This window comes from Conger conger, chromosome 2 (assembly GCF_963514075.1).
Source record: "Conger conger chromosome 2, fConCon1.1, whole genome shotgun sequence".
Taxonomy (NCBI): domain Eukaryota; kingdom Metazoa; phylum Chordata; class Actinopteri; order Anguilliformes; family Congridae; genus Conger; species Conger conger.
The window spans coordinates 86,767,646-86,784,725 of NC_083761.1; the positions used below are offsets into that span (position 1 = coordinate 86,767,646).

The window sequence follows — 17,080 nt, forward strand, 5'->3', positions numbered from 1 at the left end:
CAGGTGAAAATTACTCCCAAGTACCCAAAATGTGGGTAATGTTTTACAGTTGTAATAATCTAGTGTCCGTTTCATGACCAAAAGAGAATTACCTCAAGTAAATAGCTTGACAAATCTAATCGTTGTGGAAATGAAAGAATCATTTCAATGATCTACTTTGTTTGAGATTTAAAAATTACCTGTATAATTTGTTTGGGGGGGAAAAAAAACTCAGAAAATTGTAATGTGGTCCCGGTGTAGCCACGATAAGATCCGCACAGCCGTTGGGCTCTTGAGCAAGGCTCTTAACCCTGCATTGCTCCAGGGGAGGATTTTCTCCTGCTTAGTCTAATCAACTGTACGTATAAGAGCGTCTGCCAAATGCCATTGATGTAATAATACAAAAGATGAAAACGCAGGGGACTTTCAGAGACAGAAAAACACAGACCATGACAATTAGTCTTGTCAGCAATGAGCATTTGCTTCTTCTGTTCAGCTGTGTCTTGTTAGTTCTGATCTTTTTTCCATTCTGTCTCTTTTATGTATAACCCTCTTGTTTCATGTTTCAGTGCTCAGTCTTGAGTTTTTTTTACTTCTGTTGCAAGGTCTCATGGTTTTGCAGCTTATGAGTTTACATGTTCTTGTGCTTGATTGTGCTGTTTGATTGTGTTTGTTCTCAGTAAAGTTTCATTCCTTTTGCCATCCTATCCCTGACTCTGTCTGGTTCTCAGCACTTGGGTCCACGCAATGTAATGTATATAAATGCAGACCATTTCCCATTTACTTTTCAATGTGGCATGTTAGTAGTTTGAAATAATTCTACATTTTGAATGTGCAAAATATCAAGAGCCTATATGTTCATGTCCTTTATGGTTATCGTTTTTCTCCTTTTTCAACATTTGTGAACGTTGTTGAATCCTTTCTGTAAATAACTTGTATCCCTCATTGTGGAATGCATAAATTTGACTCGTATAATGGTGTAAATGGTTTTCACCATTTAAAATCTTTTCAATTTGTCCGACTACATAAAGGATTACTGTATTTTTTCAAATCACCTATCTTAAATAAAATAAGGAATGGTACCAATTTGATAAATATGAGGCTGACTTCATAGACTGATTTAGCTTGGTCCAAGGACTTTCTCCTATGTCTGTGAAACTGGGCCATGATGTTCTATAGTAGGGGCAGCTCATGGCCTCGTAGCCAAGGTGCCTGTAGCCTCGTAGCATGAAATGTTTCGTACACTACTTGAAAGCAACTGGGTTGGTTCAAAGAATTTCATTTATTTATTTAATTTACTTTTTGTTTTGTTTTTTATTTTTTTGTTTTTAATCTCAACTAGTCTGTAAATCTCAATTCATACTCCAGGTCAGTTGGTGGCGGTAATGCGCCTTTGGCTGGTTTTAAACCGCCGTAAAGCAAAACTAAAGAAGAAGAGCTTTTTCTTCTACTCACTGAACTTTTCATTGGTTCTGCCGAAAGTAGCACGTATTTTACGCGCGTGGGATCATTCGCCTCCGATAATTCAGTTAAATTAAATTAAACAAGTAATTGAATTGTAGTAATTCATTATCGAATCGGTGAGTGCGTTTTCCCCAATAATCTTGATGCTTTAAGGTTCTTTTATTTATATATAGTTGCTTTCCATTCATTCATTTCGGATAGCCTGTATTTTGCTTAAAATAACCTGTTTGGTAATTTGGAAGTAAATTAACGTAGATTGTAGAATTGTTGCATGTTATTGTATTTTTATTTTTTATAAAACACGTCATATTCCGAACATTACTTCTCTATTAGATAGTTACGTTTTTTGTAGGTTAATCAATAATGTTCGCTGCAATGGCGTCACAGGCTACCTTTACGGTTGTTCGCTTAATTAATCCGTGGAACGTGGAAATCCTAAAAATATGACGCATTTGGTTGAATCACCTGCATTGGTCTAGGTGCCATGAAATTGTGATTTGGTGAAAACATTCCACAATATTTTTCGCGATGCCTCTGGAGACGGTATGCATTGATGATAACTTTTCCTCCCCCCGACTTGGACTGTGTGGGTCGGCGCCAAAAGGTCGGTTCCAAGAGGCCAGCATTCGAGCTATCGGTTTTGCCGATTGATATGAAGTGATATACTTTCGCTCAAAAAAACGATTTCCCCATTGGACTCTATTCATGTTTAACAGCAAATTATAACCTTTCCGTTCATATATTGATGTTAAATCTACATGTTTATTGTTAGCTCCCCCCCCCCCCTCCTCTTTTCCCCCCTAGCACATGTAGATAGGCTAGATTTTATTTTATTTTATTTTCACAAAAAAATTAATGGCTCATCCGCCGAGACACGGTCTGCGTCCGAGATATCGCATACTTCGCATACCTCTCATACTACGTTTCAATGAAAATCAGCCTGAAATCTAGTACGAGTAGTATGCTAGTATCCTCAATCGCACACCATCTTACTATTCAAGAGGCCAAATGGTAGTAGTATGTCCGTAATTTTTTTTATCTTAACCGTTAGAGGTCCGAAATTACCTATTGTACTTTTAACACAATTCCCTAGGCCTTAATGTTTTTGGTATGCCGTCTTTGCCGTGCCTCAGGAAGGCACAAACGGCACATGCCGCTTGATGCGCTGGGTTTAAATCAGGGGTCTCCAACCCTGGTCGTGGAGAGCTACTGGGTCTGCTGGTTTTTGTTTTCACCTTAAAATCAGCACCTGTTGAGACCCAGGTAACCAGGTGAGGTGAGTTAATTAAATTAGAGCAGTTGATTATAGTTAATTGCAGGGCAAGAACGAAAACCAGCAGACCCAGTAGCTCTCCAGGATCAGGGTTGGAGACCACTGGTTTAAATGGAGTGAAACTAGCACAACGAATCGTTGCGGGGCGAGATTTGAAACGGTTAAACGTGTAACCGATACCGCTTATGACCGCTAGGAGTCGTATCTTGTTTTTTTTATTAAACCAGCCGTCTTAAAAACACTATTGCTGGTCTTTAGTGAGAATTAGTGAGGATTTCTTAAAACTCACTGAAACAATAATGTGTAGGGTAAAATCAGACAAAGTTCAATCCTCGATTCTTAATTACCCCTCCCGTTCCTCGACATGGAAAGTTGAGTCACAGTGGGCCTCTGTGTTTACATTTGCATCTGAGTTTGTCACACCGTGCAGTGGCTGCTACACAGTTGGGCTTATGTATCTGAATTGAACATAGAAAGTTGATGTACTCTTACAGGGTTCTATCTATGGATCTAAGGGTTCACTCTAGGACTTGGAACTGTACTTTCCTCGGAACTGTACTTTCCTCGGAACTGCACTTGTCCCTGGGTTTGATTTTCACTTTATTGTACGTCGCTCTGGATAAGAGCGTCTGCTAAATGACTGTAATGTAATGTAACTTGCTCGGTGAGTTATTCACAAATCTGTCTGTTGTGTGTCTGGTGGTGGGGTGTGGAGGTGGTGTGGTACCATGAATCTATGCTCTTTTACTATCTTAATTTATCTTTTATTTAATTATTTTAATTTCATGTACCTTTATTTATGCATAATAAAAGGTACATGATCTGTTACAATGTGAAGCACCTTTGGCTGCTTTCCATGTATGATAGGTGCTATACAAATAAAAGTTTATTATTATTATTATTATTATGAAGCAGACCTGACAGGTTAGACCCAGTCAGCTGGCAAATGTCTCCACCCTACAACCTCCAGGGTAAACCCCCCTCACCAGCAGGCCACCTTACGCCACGGCCAGCATCTTCATCTTCATCTTCATCTTCTGAGGCACTTCTGAGATGGATTTCTGCCACTGTTCCACAAGAAAACTCTGAAAGAAATCCCAGGGAGTGGCAGTTATAGTGAATAATGTCTTTAAAATGAATCTGTGGTAACACCCAGGGATAGTGCATGGGTTTCCTCCATTTGCAGAGTGTAAAGAATGTGTCAGCTGCTGCAGTAGGACTTGCGTGATTCAGGCTAAATCCCTTCCCCCGTTTCCCTCCAGGAGCAGCACTTCTGCACACCTTTGAGCAGCAGGATGATGCAGGCAGGAGTCTGTCTGAGACAGGACACTGAGACAACACTACCAGAGCTCACTGAGCAGCACAGGATCAGACTGAAAGAAGAGGAACTCAGTGGACTGGAGTCAGAGACAGAGTGTGCTGCACCAAGACTCAACACACTGGAGCCAGAGTGTGTTACAGCACACAGCGGGGTCAGTGATGTACACCACACACACACATCAGTGATAAAAACAGAAGCCGATCTGGGCTCCACCCACACTGGGGATCTTATTAAGACAGAGAGCCCTGAAAGGACAGAGCTGGGATATGTGACCCATCTGCATCCTGACCAAATCAAAACAGAGGCTGAAGATGGAGGATACCATAAGGCAGAACACATCAGTGACTTGCAGGATATTAAATGTGTTGATCAAATCAACTGTGAATCTAGCGATAGTTTAGTGAGTGAACTCATGAGTACTGCGATTAAATGTTCTCAGTGTGGGAAGTGTTTTTCCACAATATCTCATTTAAATATCCACCAAAGAACTCATACAATTGAAATGCCATACAAATGTACTGAGTGTGGGAAGGGTTTTTCCCAAAAAAGATCTTTAAATTTCCATAAGAAGATTCATGCAGGTGAAAAGCCCTACAATTGTCCTCAGTGTGATATGTGCTTTGTCACTATATCTCATTTAAAGAGCCACCAGAGAATTCATACAGGTGAAAAACCCTACAAATGTACTGTGTGTAAAAAGTGTTTTTCTAGAGCATCTACTTTAGAAGAACACCATAGATTTCATACTGGTGAAAAGCCCTACAAATGTGATTCATGTGGGAAGTGCTTTTCTACAGTATCTAGTTTAAATCGCCACAAGAGCATTCATACACGTGAGAAGACATTGAAATGTGTTCAGTGTGGGGAGTGTTTTTCTGAAACAAGGGCTTTAAATTTCCACAAGATGATTCATGCAAGTGAAACGCCTTACAAATGTTCTCAGTGTGGAAAGTGCTTTTCCACACTATCTAATTTAAATAACCATAAGCTAATTCATGCAGATGAAAAGCTCTACAAATGTTCTCAGTGTGGAAAGTGCTTTTCCACAATATCTAATTTAAATAACCACAAGAGAATTCATACAAATGAAAAGCTCTACAAATGTTCCCAGTGTGATAAGCGTTTTCCTAGTGCATCTATTTTAAATAGCCACCAAAGAATTCATACGGTTGAAAATCCCTACAAATGTGATTCATGTGGGAAGTGCTTTTCTACAATAGCTAGTTTAAATCGCCACAAGAGCATTCATACACGTGAGAAGACATTGAAATGTATTAAGTGTGGGAAGTGTTTTTCTGAAACAAGGGCTTTAAATTTCCACAAGATGATTCATGCAGGTGAAAAGACCAACAATTAATATTCTCTGTACTCATTTAAATATTGATCAGCATGTTCGTATTCATATTCATGTTTAGATGGATGAAATTGCTGACCTTTCAGTGTGTTTTATACAAAATATTTGTTCCATACACTGCTGAGAATTCACACACATGTTTTTTTGGTTTGTTTGTTTCTCTCTTGTCTAGCATTTGCTAAAATTGCCAGCAGTGAAATTATTCTGGTGAAAAACCATACAGGGACTTTTCCACAGAGCCTTCTTATGAAAGTAGCACTACAGGGTAATGACTACTAAAATACACAAATTCAGGTATCTAAAATTGTAACAAACCTTCCCCCTGTGATTCTCCATGCTGATTATATTTTTAAAAAATCACAATGACTGGAGCAAACTAGGATCCCATTTTTTCCTTTTTCATTTTTTTATTTTTTATCCTTGCCTTTCGCCCAATGTATGCTGGGATAGGCTCCAGCCCCCCTGAAACCCTGTTCAGGATGAGCAGGTTAGGATAATGAATGAATGAATGAAGTAGTTAATAGTTATCCTTTAGACAAAGTAATTTAGGTTTAGATTTTTGTAGACTGAAGGCTAATATTTAGAAAAATTGTATCTTGATATTTTCAGCATTGTATCTTGTTTAAAAATGTGAACTGTTGGGATATTGTGTTGGAAGAAACATGGTAGTGTGTATTGCAAACATGTATTCTGCAAAGAAAATTGACAATACTACCCTTCATTTATTTTTATTTTTGAATGCTTTTTATGAGTTGTATTGTGTGTCTGCTAAAGCTGATGATTATACTACAGACATGTTTTATCTCAAAACTATTTTTCAATGTTCTATATAAATTGTGTGTGAAGTGATTTTACATTGTGCACATACCAAGTTGGCCTTCATACCATGTAGAAACCACTGAATACGTTTCTGTATGAACTACCTGAATCTGTGTCATTGCTTTCTGTGGTACTGCACGTTTGTAAATGTAGTTCAATTCCTGCTGCACATTCCTAACACCAAATGTGCAGTAAATAAATGTAATGCATTTTGACAGTATGTGTGAATTGTATTCATTTGAAATATGTCCAATATCTCTGAACATATAAATGTTTTTTATTATTTAAATATGTTCACTAAAATCATCTGATCGAATTACTGGACATTCTGAGGAATCGATTTCCAGCTTCTTTTATTCAGATGATTAAAAAAAAAAAAAAAAAAATTAGAGCAAGATTTGTAGTCTCCAAAATGCCAATGTTAGTAGACATAGTTATACCTCAGGAGAAGTTCATATGGAAAATGCACAAATTAAAATGTATTCCCTTCAGATGCGTTAATTTCACATTTGCTTTCTCAGATGCAATTTGGCCACTTGTTGAAAATTTGAAAAGCCCTTCTTGTGAAATGCTTTCCTGAAAAATCAATCTTGCATTGGTGAAAAGTGGAAACCTGTAGAAGTGCATATTTTTACTGCAGTATAATTACATTACGTGGCATTTAGCAGACGCTCTTATCCAGAGCGACGTACAACAAAGTGCAAATCAATCACAAGAACAAGTGCAAAAGTAGACCTGAGAGGACAGTACAGTTCCGAGTCCTAGTGTAAACATACAGAAATTCAGAACCCTTGAAGAGTACAATCAACTTTCAAACTAGCATACCACTGTTGGCAGCTAGAATACAACAACAGCCAATAAAAACAACAATACCTATACAAGTAACGATATCTATACATAAGTGCCATTACGGTCTAAGGCTAATCACAGTGATTGTGAGTTGGGGAGGGAAAGGTGTAGCCTGAAGAGATGGGTCTGAGGTCAGAGACTCTGCCGTTCTGACATTCACCGGGAGGTCATTCCACCACCGTGGGACCAGGACAGACAGCAGTCGTGAGCGTGAAGTGCAGGTGTGGCGAGGGGGAGGCGCCAGACGGCACGAAGTGGCAGAACGGAGGGGTCTTGTTGGTCTATAGGTCTTGATAAGGGATTGAATATACACAGGGGCTGATCCTTTAACTGCCTGGTATGCGAGCACCAAAGTTTTAAATTTTATGCGAGCCATAACAGGCAGCCAGTGGAGGTTGCTGAGCAGGGGGGTGACATGTGAATGTCTGGGAACATTGAATACCAGACGGGCTGCAGCATTCTGGATGAGTTGTAGGGGTCTGATGGCAGATGCTGGAAGGCCAGCCAGCAGAGAATTGCAATAGTCCAGGCGGGACAGGACCATTGCTTGAACAAGGAGCTGAGTGGAGTAGGTGGTGAGAAAGGGTCGGATTCTCCGTATGTTGTACAGGAAGAACCTGCACGCCCGGGTCACCATAGCGTTGTTCTCGGAGAAGGATAGCCTGTTGTCCATCACCACTCCAAGGTTTCTTGCACTAGGGGATGAGGTCACTGTGCTATCCCCTAGTGAGATGGACAAATCAGAGAAGGGAGAGGTTAAAGCAGGGATGAAGATCACCTCCGTCTTATCTGGGTTGAGCTTTAGATGGTGCTTTAGCTTTAGATGATTATTCTTAACACAATAAAATGGGATCATTTGAACATTTGTCAATACTAATCCCCATGCAAACCTTTTTCTCCAGCTCAAGAAAAGGATTCTAGTGCAGTAAATATGGAATTAAATTGATTCCACAATTGACAGTAGACAATCTGGAGAGCCAATTTCATCCTAATTTATTAAGTTTGAATCCTTTCTTTTGTAAGAGAGCAAGATTATCACCAAGTCTCACAGTGAATCATTAAATAATGTATTCATGAAGACAAGAAACAAAAAAAAAACCATGTGCTAATCGTTCAATACACTGGCTGGGCAGATTGTTGTGTTTTCATCGCTACAAGTAATTATGAGAACGTAAATTGAAACTTTTATCGTGAAATGTTTTTTCTCTCGCGCTTACCGTAAGTCGTCGACTTCTGTCTAGCACGCTTGTTACGACCTCTTCACAGCGAGTACGTCCATGGATTCACACTGCTCAAATGAACTCGACCGTGCGTTTTATGAATAACACATCTTTAACGCAGACGTGGGGTTATTCACCACGGAGATCTAAGTTAAACAAACGATTGACTAAGTAATTGAGTAATAAAAGAATATGGGTAAGTTTTTCGCCATGATCTTGATGCTAGTTCTGTTTCCCAATAAGCTTAAAATCGGGTTACCTTTCTTTGACCCGTGCTCGGAGAAGACACGTTTGCAAATGTGGCAGCATCTGCAAAAATCGCACGTGATTGTTGAATTAATTTTGGAATTTAAAAACGGTCCCACGTTGCGTTTATATGGGATGGTCAATAAGATTAACGCTATTCCTACAGGCGAGATAACGATGTTGCAATGATGTAAGTTTACTACGGTGGTGTCACATTGTAGGACCCTCTTGTTAATTCTTAAATGAATCCGTGGAAAATCAAACATGTGGAAAATGGGGAAATGCAAGACCTATGCCGAGTTGGGTTGTATCACCTGCATTGTCCTTGGTATATTGAGGTAGCCTATACAATCCAGTTCCAAGTAGCATTATGCGCATCCCAGCTATTGTTAGTGCATTAAACTAAACCGTGCCTTCGAAATTGTGCAGAGACTTAGGTGAAAACCACAAGGCAGAACGTGAAGGAGTAGGCCTATAATAAACGGAGATTATGGGCGAATGAATACAAAGTCATCATAACGGTACTTGCACAAGATTACAACGGTATTGGTTAAATTGGTTAGATCAGTGTTTTACTATAGCACAAACAATTCACGCGTGGTCAAATAGCAGATTCGAGCTTTTATTAAAGGGTTTTTATTTTAATTTTATTAAATTACAGCACTTTTTATAGTCATCAACGGTCCAATGTATCAGATGAGCCTCAAACTATCATGCTGCTGCCAGATATGCAGTAGATACTGATTTGTTTCTTCTGACTAATTTTCCTGTTGAACTCAATGGAAAGAACATTGAGAAGAAACTATCCTTGTAGTATCTACTACAGGGCTGCCTGTAGTGTGGTAGTTTGGTCCCCGGTGTAGCCACAATAAGATCCGCAGAGCCGTTGGGCCCTTGAGCAAGGCCCTTAACCCTGCATTGCTCCAGGGGAGGATTGTCTCCTGCTTAGTCTAATCAACTGTAAGTCACTTTGGATAAAATTGTCAGCCAAATGACGTGTAATGTAATGTACTGTATATCTGGAAGCAGCCTGACGGTTTGAGTTTAATTTGACACCTTGGACCCTTGATGACAGAAAGCCCCCCAATTCCCACCCCCCAATTCCCAAAGAGATCCATTCAAACGCAGAGTTTTAGCATCGCTTGTAGGACAATCTGAAAATAAGATATGATGATGCTCGGTCACAGACATCAGGAAGTCATGGCATGCAAATTATATTCAACCAAATAGAAAACTTGACTCTTTTATTTGTCATTATGTTAATTTGTCTCAAACATTGACATGGGTGACTACATATAAAAGTACTGTACTTACTACATGGTGAAACCAAAGTGTATAAGAAAATACCCTTTAATAAAAGCTCTGAGTCTGTGCTTTGACCACGTGTGAATAGTTTCATTACAAAAGCAGCATAACACTGAATCAATAAAGGCTGAAATGGACATGGTGATTCCAAACTTTTGAACTGTAGTATATGCAATCGGAAGCATTCGCTGAAGCAAACATAACAATTTACTGTGATTCCAGTATCCCACCTTGATTGATGTCTGAACATACCTCATACACTTTAGATATACTGTAACATCCTACATTCTATTACCAGTCCCTACAATCTCACGTAAGCTAATTCAGAATCATGTCTGGTCTGTAGATCTGTGAAACCAATTGAAACAATAAAGGTGGCAAAATGGCATTGCAAATTAATTCCAACTGTCATCCAATCAATGCCTTGCATTGTGCATTCGGAAGAAACTCCTGACCTTTTCTACCAAACTAAATGCTGCAGTGGGACATGTCTAAATGTAAGGCTAAATCCCTTCCCCCGTTTCCCTCCAGGAGCTGCACTTCTGCACACCTTTGAGCAGCAGGATGATGCAGGCAGGAGTCTGTCTGAGACAGGACACTGAGACAACACTACCAGAGCTCACTGAGCAGCACAGGATCAGACTGAAAGAAGAGGAACTCAGTGGACTGGAGTCAGAGACAGAGTGTGCTGCACCAGGACTCAACACACTGGAGCCAGAGTGTGTTACAGCACACAGCGGGGTCAGTGATGGACACCACACACACACATCAGTGATCAAAACAGAAACTGATCTGGGCTCCACCTGCACTGTGGATCTTATTAAGACAGAGAGCCTAGACTTTACAGAGCTGGTATGTAGAACCCATCTGCACCCTGACCGAATGAAAACAGAAACTGATCTGGGCTCCACCCACACTGGGGATCTTATTAAGACGGAGAGCCCTGAAAGGACAGAGCTGGGATATGTGACCCATCTGCATCCTGACCAAATCAAAACCGAGGCTGATGATGGAGGATACCTGAAGGCAGAACACATCAGTGACTTTCTGGATATTAAATGTGTTGATATTAAATGTGATCAAATCAAGTGTGAGTCCAGTGAAAGTTTAGTGAGTGATCTCACTGTGACGGTTGGGGCTGGTGTTGAAAACAAAGACATTACTGAACCATGGCAATGTGTAGGAGAGCCAAACCCAAACTGTAAAAAAGAAAGTCATGAGCTGTCGATCCAATGTGGGGACTTAAATCATCACTATGACGGAACCAATGAAAGTAATCAGATGTTTCATGACAGCAGAAATGGTTGCCAAAATGATTTAAATTTCCAGAACATCAATGTGATGATTGAACCCAAGATAGCTCATTCAAGTAAAAACTCAAGGCTTTTGAAATTCAATCAAAACAAGACCATTCCGAAAAATAAAGGTGAAAAGCCACATAAGTGTATGCAATGTGAAAAGTGTTTTTGCAAAAAATCTGATTTAAATGCACACCTGAGAATTCATACAGGTGAAAAGCCATACAAGTGTACACAGTGTGAAAAGTGTTTTTGTAGAAAATCTGATTTAAATACACACCTGAGAATTCATACAGGTGAAAAGCCCTATAAATGTACACTGTGTGGGAAATATTTTTCCCATACAAGTGGCTTAAAATGCCACAAGATGGTTCATACGGGCGAAAAGCCCTACAAATGTCCTCAGTGTGAGAAGTGCTTTTCCAAAATATCTCATTTAAATATCCACCAGAGAATTCATACAGGTGAAAAGCCTTTCAAATGTACCCAATGTGGGAAGTGTTTTTCTCATAGAACTGGTTTCAATTGCCATCTGATGAGTCATACAGGTGAAAAGCCTTACTCATGTCCTCAGTGTGAGAAGTGCTTTTACACGATATCTCATCTGAATATTCATCATAGAATTCATACGGGTGAAAAGCCCTACAAATGCATTCAGTGCGGAAAGTGTTTTTCCCAGACAAGTGCTTTAAATCGTCACAAGATGACGCATACAGGGGAAAGCCCTGCAGTGGCTCCCATATGAATTATGATTTTTCAAATGTACTTCATGTATGAATCATGAATAAATAAAAAACTTGTTAGTGATCAAAAGAAATTGCAAGAAATTGGTCCCCTTAGACTGCATTCTCTGCTGGTTTGGGGAAAAAAACCAGTATGTAGGTCATTGTGTGTCATGTTTAATGAGGGCATCCTTTACATCAGGGGTGCTCAACCGCCTTTATGGCAATCTACAGTCCTGTAGGTCTTCTAAATCGGCACCCCTGATTCTCCTGATGAGGTGTGCTTTGTTAGGGTTGGAGTGAAATCCTACAGGACAGTTGATCTCCAGGAACAGGTCTGGGCAGGCCTTCTCTAGCTGTTGAATGAGGTGTGCTTTGTTAGGGGGTTGGAGTGTAATCCTACAGGACAGTTGATCTCCAGGAACAGGGTTGGGCAGGCCTTCTCTAGCTGTTGAATGAGGTGTGCTTTGTTAGGGTTGGCGTGAAATCCTACAGGACAGTTGATCTCCAGGAACAGGGTTGGGCAGCCCTGCTCTAGCTGTTGAATGAGGTCTGCTTTGTTCGGGTTGGAGTGTAATCCTACAGGATGGTAGATCTCCAGGAACAGGGTTGGGCAGCCCTGCTCTAGCTGTTGAATGAGGTGTGCTTTGTTAGGGTTGGAGTGAAATCCTACAGGACAGTTGATCTCCAGGAACAGGGTTGGGCAGCCCTGGTCTAGCTGTTGAATGAGGTCTGCTTTGTTCGGGTTGGAGTGTAATCCTACAGGATGGTAGATCTCCAGGAACAGGGTTGGGCAGCCCTGCTCTAGCTGTTGAATGAGATGTGCTTTGTTAGGGTTGGAGTGAAAACCTACAGGACAGTAGATCTCCAGGAACAGGGTTGGGCAGCCCTGCTCTAGCTGTTGAATGAGATGTGCTTTGTTAAGGTTGGAGTGAAAACCTACAGGACAGTAGATCTCCAGGAACAGGGTTGGGCAGGCCTTTTCTAGCTGTTGAATGAGGTGTGCTTTGTTAGGGTTGGCGTGAAATCCTACAGGACAGTTGATCTCCAGGAACAGGGTTGGGCAGCCCTGCTCTAGCTGTTGAATGAGGTCTGCCTTGTTCGGGTTGGAGTGTAATCCTACAGGATGGTAGATCTCCAGGAACAGGGTTGGGCAGCCCTGCTCTAGCTGTTGAATGAGATATGCTTTGTTAGGGTTGGAGTGAAATCCTACAGGACGGTTGATCTCCAGGATTGGGCATCCCGGCTTTACTTGATGTGCTTTGTGTGTCAGTCCTTGTAAATTGAAGGGTGATATTTTCTGTTATTGATGCCATTGACACCAGTGTACTTTGAAAGAAGCAATGCGAAAACTATTTGGGTATTCTGTAGAAGGAAAGTAGTCAGTATATTCCATTTACTACAAGTCGGGGCTGTAATGTGCATGTCAGTAAGAGCTGATCATTAGACTCGAGCAGCATGTTTTATCTGAGAACATCCGTGGAGTTTCACTCTTTATGTTGTATGCTAATTAGCCTTTAGCTGTACGTTGCAGTGAAGAAATTTGGGCACCCCTGGTTTAAATGTCTGCTGCAATGAAAACATGAGACGTTTGTGCACATTTTTAAAGCAAGATTGCTTTTTATTTTCATTTTTTACTGTTTCTGAATTTATTTTTTTATTTTTGTAAAAGGAAGAAGGCCCTGTGCAAACATTTGGATACCATTTTCAATTATTATTCTTTGTTACTTTTTAAAAAGATGATTACTAAGGCCCAGACCCAGGTGATCTACTCGTTAGGGCTTCAATTAATCAGGTGGGTATAATTCCAGGGCTGAACCTTCTATTCTGAAGGAACTCCATGCCTTCTAAAGTATCCAACTGCAGTGACTGTTCTGTCTGGTGTTAACAACCTTGGGTTCCTCTAAAGAGTTGTCCAAGGATTTCAGAATGAAGATGGTTCATTTCCACCCGGAAGAAACTCTTTCAATGTTTTAAACTACCCATTTCCACCATCAGAAACTTTATTATGAAATGGAAGAAAACTGTAACAGTTTAAGTCAATGCAAGGTCTGGAAGACCAAGAAAGATTTCAGATAGAATGTGCTCTGGTCTGACAAAACCCGAACCTTTCGGCACCACTAAAGAAGGTATGTTTGGAGAAAAAGGGTGAAGCCTTTGTTGTGGAGAACACCTTGCCAACTGTGAAGCATGGAGGTGGCTCCATTATGCTTTGGGGCAGCTGGGGGCACAAGAAATATTGTGCAAGTGGAAGGAAGAAAAGATTCCATCAAATATCAAGTAATTCTAGAGGCTAATGTTCAAAGATTGTCCAGTCCAGACATTGATGTTAAAGCGAGGTTGGGTATTCCAGCAAGATGATCCAAAGCAAACATCAACATCAAAAATTCCAAAAGCGAGAATGGATAGAATCTAAGTTGGCTACAGGAAGCGTTTACAAGCTGTTATAATTGCCCCAGGAGGAGTCCTAACTGAGAGGGTTCCCAAACTTTTGCACAGGGCCATTTCCATTTTTTAAAATTATTTTGAAACCATACAAAATTCAAATAAAAAGTAAGCTTGCTTTAAAATGTGAAGACATGTGTCATGTTTAACACTGTACCATTTTGCACATTTTGCACACCACTGTATTTGGTACTATGCATCAAATATATTTATTGCTGAACTTTCAAAATGTACATTGTCACTGATGAATAAACTGAATAAAGAAAAATAACCTTTCTTTAATAAAAGCTACAAAATTAACAATGTCAAATAAATGTCAATGTCAATATCTTATTTTCAGGTTGTCCTACAAGCGATACAAAAACTTTTAGCATTTGAATGGGAATTGGGGGGTGGGTCTAGATTCAGCTGTAAATTATGTTTATACAGTATGGAACACATTTGTTGGCTAAATTGGTCATAAAGGGTCCAAGGTATCAAATTAGCCTCAAACCATCATGTTGTGCCTGATATACAGTAGAATACACTACAATAATTGTTTCTCCTGACTCATTTTCCTGTTGGAACGCAATGGATACAATGCTGCAAACGCACATGCAAAAAAATGTAAATGTAAATAAAAACATGTAGCCTCACCACGCACTTTATAAGGAACTTTATTACACCTACTTATTCATGTGGTTATCCAATCGGCCAATTGTTTGGCAGCAGTGCAATGCATACCATCATGTAGATATGGGTCAGGAGCTTCAGTTAATGTTCACATCAACCATCAGAATGGGTGGAAAAATGTGATCTAAGTGACTTTGACCATAGAATGATTCTTGGTGGTAGACAGGGTGGTTTGAGTATCTACAAAACTGCTGATCTCCTGGGCTTTTCAGGCACACTAGCCTCTAGAGTTGCAAAGTGCAAAGAATGATGCAAAATACAAAAGCTAAATCCAGTGAGCAGCAGTTCTGCAGACAGAAACGTCTTGTTACATTATTGGCATTTGGCAGACGCTCTTATCCAGAGCGACGTACAACAAAGTGCGTACCCATAACCAGGGATAAGTTCGCTGAAAGACCCTAGAGGGAAGTACAATTTCAACTGCTACCTGTACAACAAAGATAAGGACGAGGGCCTTTTTTTTTTTTTGAGAACAAAGAAACAAACAAACAGCAAAAGTAACCAAAGTTAACTATCCAAACACTGCTTACCTAGCCAACTAAAAATACCGATACACAAAGCAAGTCACAGAGACAACAATTAAGGTTCACAGGGAGGTAGGGAGGGATGGGGAGAGGTGCTGCTTGAAGAGGTGTGTCTTCAGCTTGCGCTTGAAGGTGGGGAGAGATTCTACAGTTCTGACCTCAACGGGGAGTTCGTTCCACCACCGTGGAGCCAGAACAGACAGTAGTCGTGAGCGTGATGTGGAGGTTCGGAGAGGGGGAGGTGCCAAGCGGCCTGTGGAGGCTGAACGAAGAGTCTTGTTAATGAGAGGCGTCAGAGGAGAATAGCCAGACTGGTCAAAGCTGACAGGAAGGAAATAACCACACATTGCAACAGTGGTATGCAGAACGCTTAGGTGGATAGGCTACAGCAGTTTAAAAACGAAGTAATAAATACCTAATGAAGTCCTCGGTGAGTGTATATTTGTCTGGGAAGCACCCCAATGATCTATGTGAGTGTGGTAGGGCAGAGAGTCCTGGATGTTTTCTTTTTTATGGGAAATGCAAAGAAGTGCGGTTCCAGTTATTTGAGTAGCAAGCTGATCTTGGATTTGCATCATATTCCTTCAAGTCTTTGTTTAGTTTGGGGCAAGAATCTATTAAGATGTCGAAAGGGAAATTCAAATTTTCTTGCATTATATCAATCAGTAGGAACTCAACACTGCTGACCGGGAGCACCCCATAAGCTCTGACCCAGTTGAATGGCAATAACGATTTTGGCCCTAGTCAAAGTCGCTCAGGTCTTTATGCCTGCATCCAACAGTTAAGCAACTGTTGCTGTCTAATCACCTAACCACCAAGTTATTCCTGTCTAATCACCTAACCACCAAGTTATTCCTGTCTAATCACCTAACCACCAAGTTATTCCTGTCTAATCACCTAACCACCAAGTTATTCCTGTCTAATCACCTAACCACCAAGTTATTCCATGTGAAAACAGGACCTCCCACCTCATAGTCTTGTAATTATCTATATTTGCAGCCTTTCACAATTCATAAAAAGCAACAAAGTTTTTTCTTCAAGGAAAAAACTTTTGCAATCTTCCATCACTCATAAAACAATGTGTATGCCCATTTAGAGTTAAATCTGAAAACAAAAGGTGGGAGATATTTGTAATTATTATATACAATAATTGAGGGGCTGTGAATAAAGGACTTACTAAGAAGTGCTGAGCTGATTGCCATCAGTAATATATAAATGTTGTATGTCAATTAGCTTTTAGCTGTATGTTGGGGTGCAAAAATTTGGGCACCCCTGGTTTAAATGTCTGTTACAATGAAAACATGAGACGTTTGTGCACATTTTAAAGCAAGATTGCTTTTTATATATATATATATATATATATATATATATATATATATATATATATATATATATATATATATATATATATATTTTACTGTTTCTGAATGTATTTATTTATTTTTATTAAAAAGGCCCAGTGCAAAAAATATATATATTTTGAGCTAATTACCATATATCTTTTATGTGCTTAAAATGTGTAACCTACTGACTAATCCATATGATTTAAGTGTTTCATGTATTACTTTTCATTTAAGAATGATGTATGT

The 17,080-nt window shown here is 39.9% G+C and overlaps 2 protein-coding genes across 2 annotated transcripts; both read left to right on the forward strand.

Moving 5' to 3' along the window:
- The first annotated feature begins 1,440 nt into the window (after positions 1-1,440).
- Positions 1,441-6,335, forward strand: LOC133122634 (zinc finger protein 98-like). The gene is made up of 2 exons (XM_061232716.1): positions 1,441-1,559; positions 3,979-6,335. The coding sequence occupies exon 2, from the start codon at positions 4,012-4,014 to the stop codon at positions 5,392-5,394; it is 1,383 nt and encodes a 460-aa protein (XP_061088700.1). The 5' UTR covers positions 1,441-1,559; positions 3,979-4,011; the 3' UTR covers positions 5,395-6,335.
- Positions 6,336-8,295: 1,960 nt separating this feature from the next.
- Positions 8,296-14,577, forward strand: LOC133122628 (zinc finger protein 271-like). Its single transcript, XM_061232707.1, has 2 exons — positions 8,296-8,475; positions 10,362-14,577. The coding sequence occupies exon 2, from the start codon at positions 10,395-10,397 to the stop codon at positions 11,871-11,873; it is 1,479 nt and encodes a 492-aa protein (XP_061088691.1). The 5' UTR covers positions 8,296-8,475; positions 10,362-10,394; the 3' UTR covers positions 11,874-14,577.
- The last annotated feature ends 2,503 nt before the right edge of the window (positions 14,578-17,080 follow it).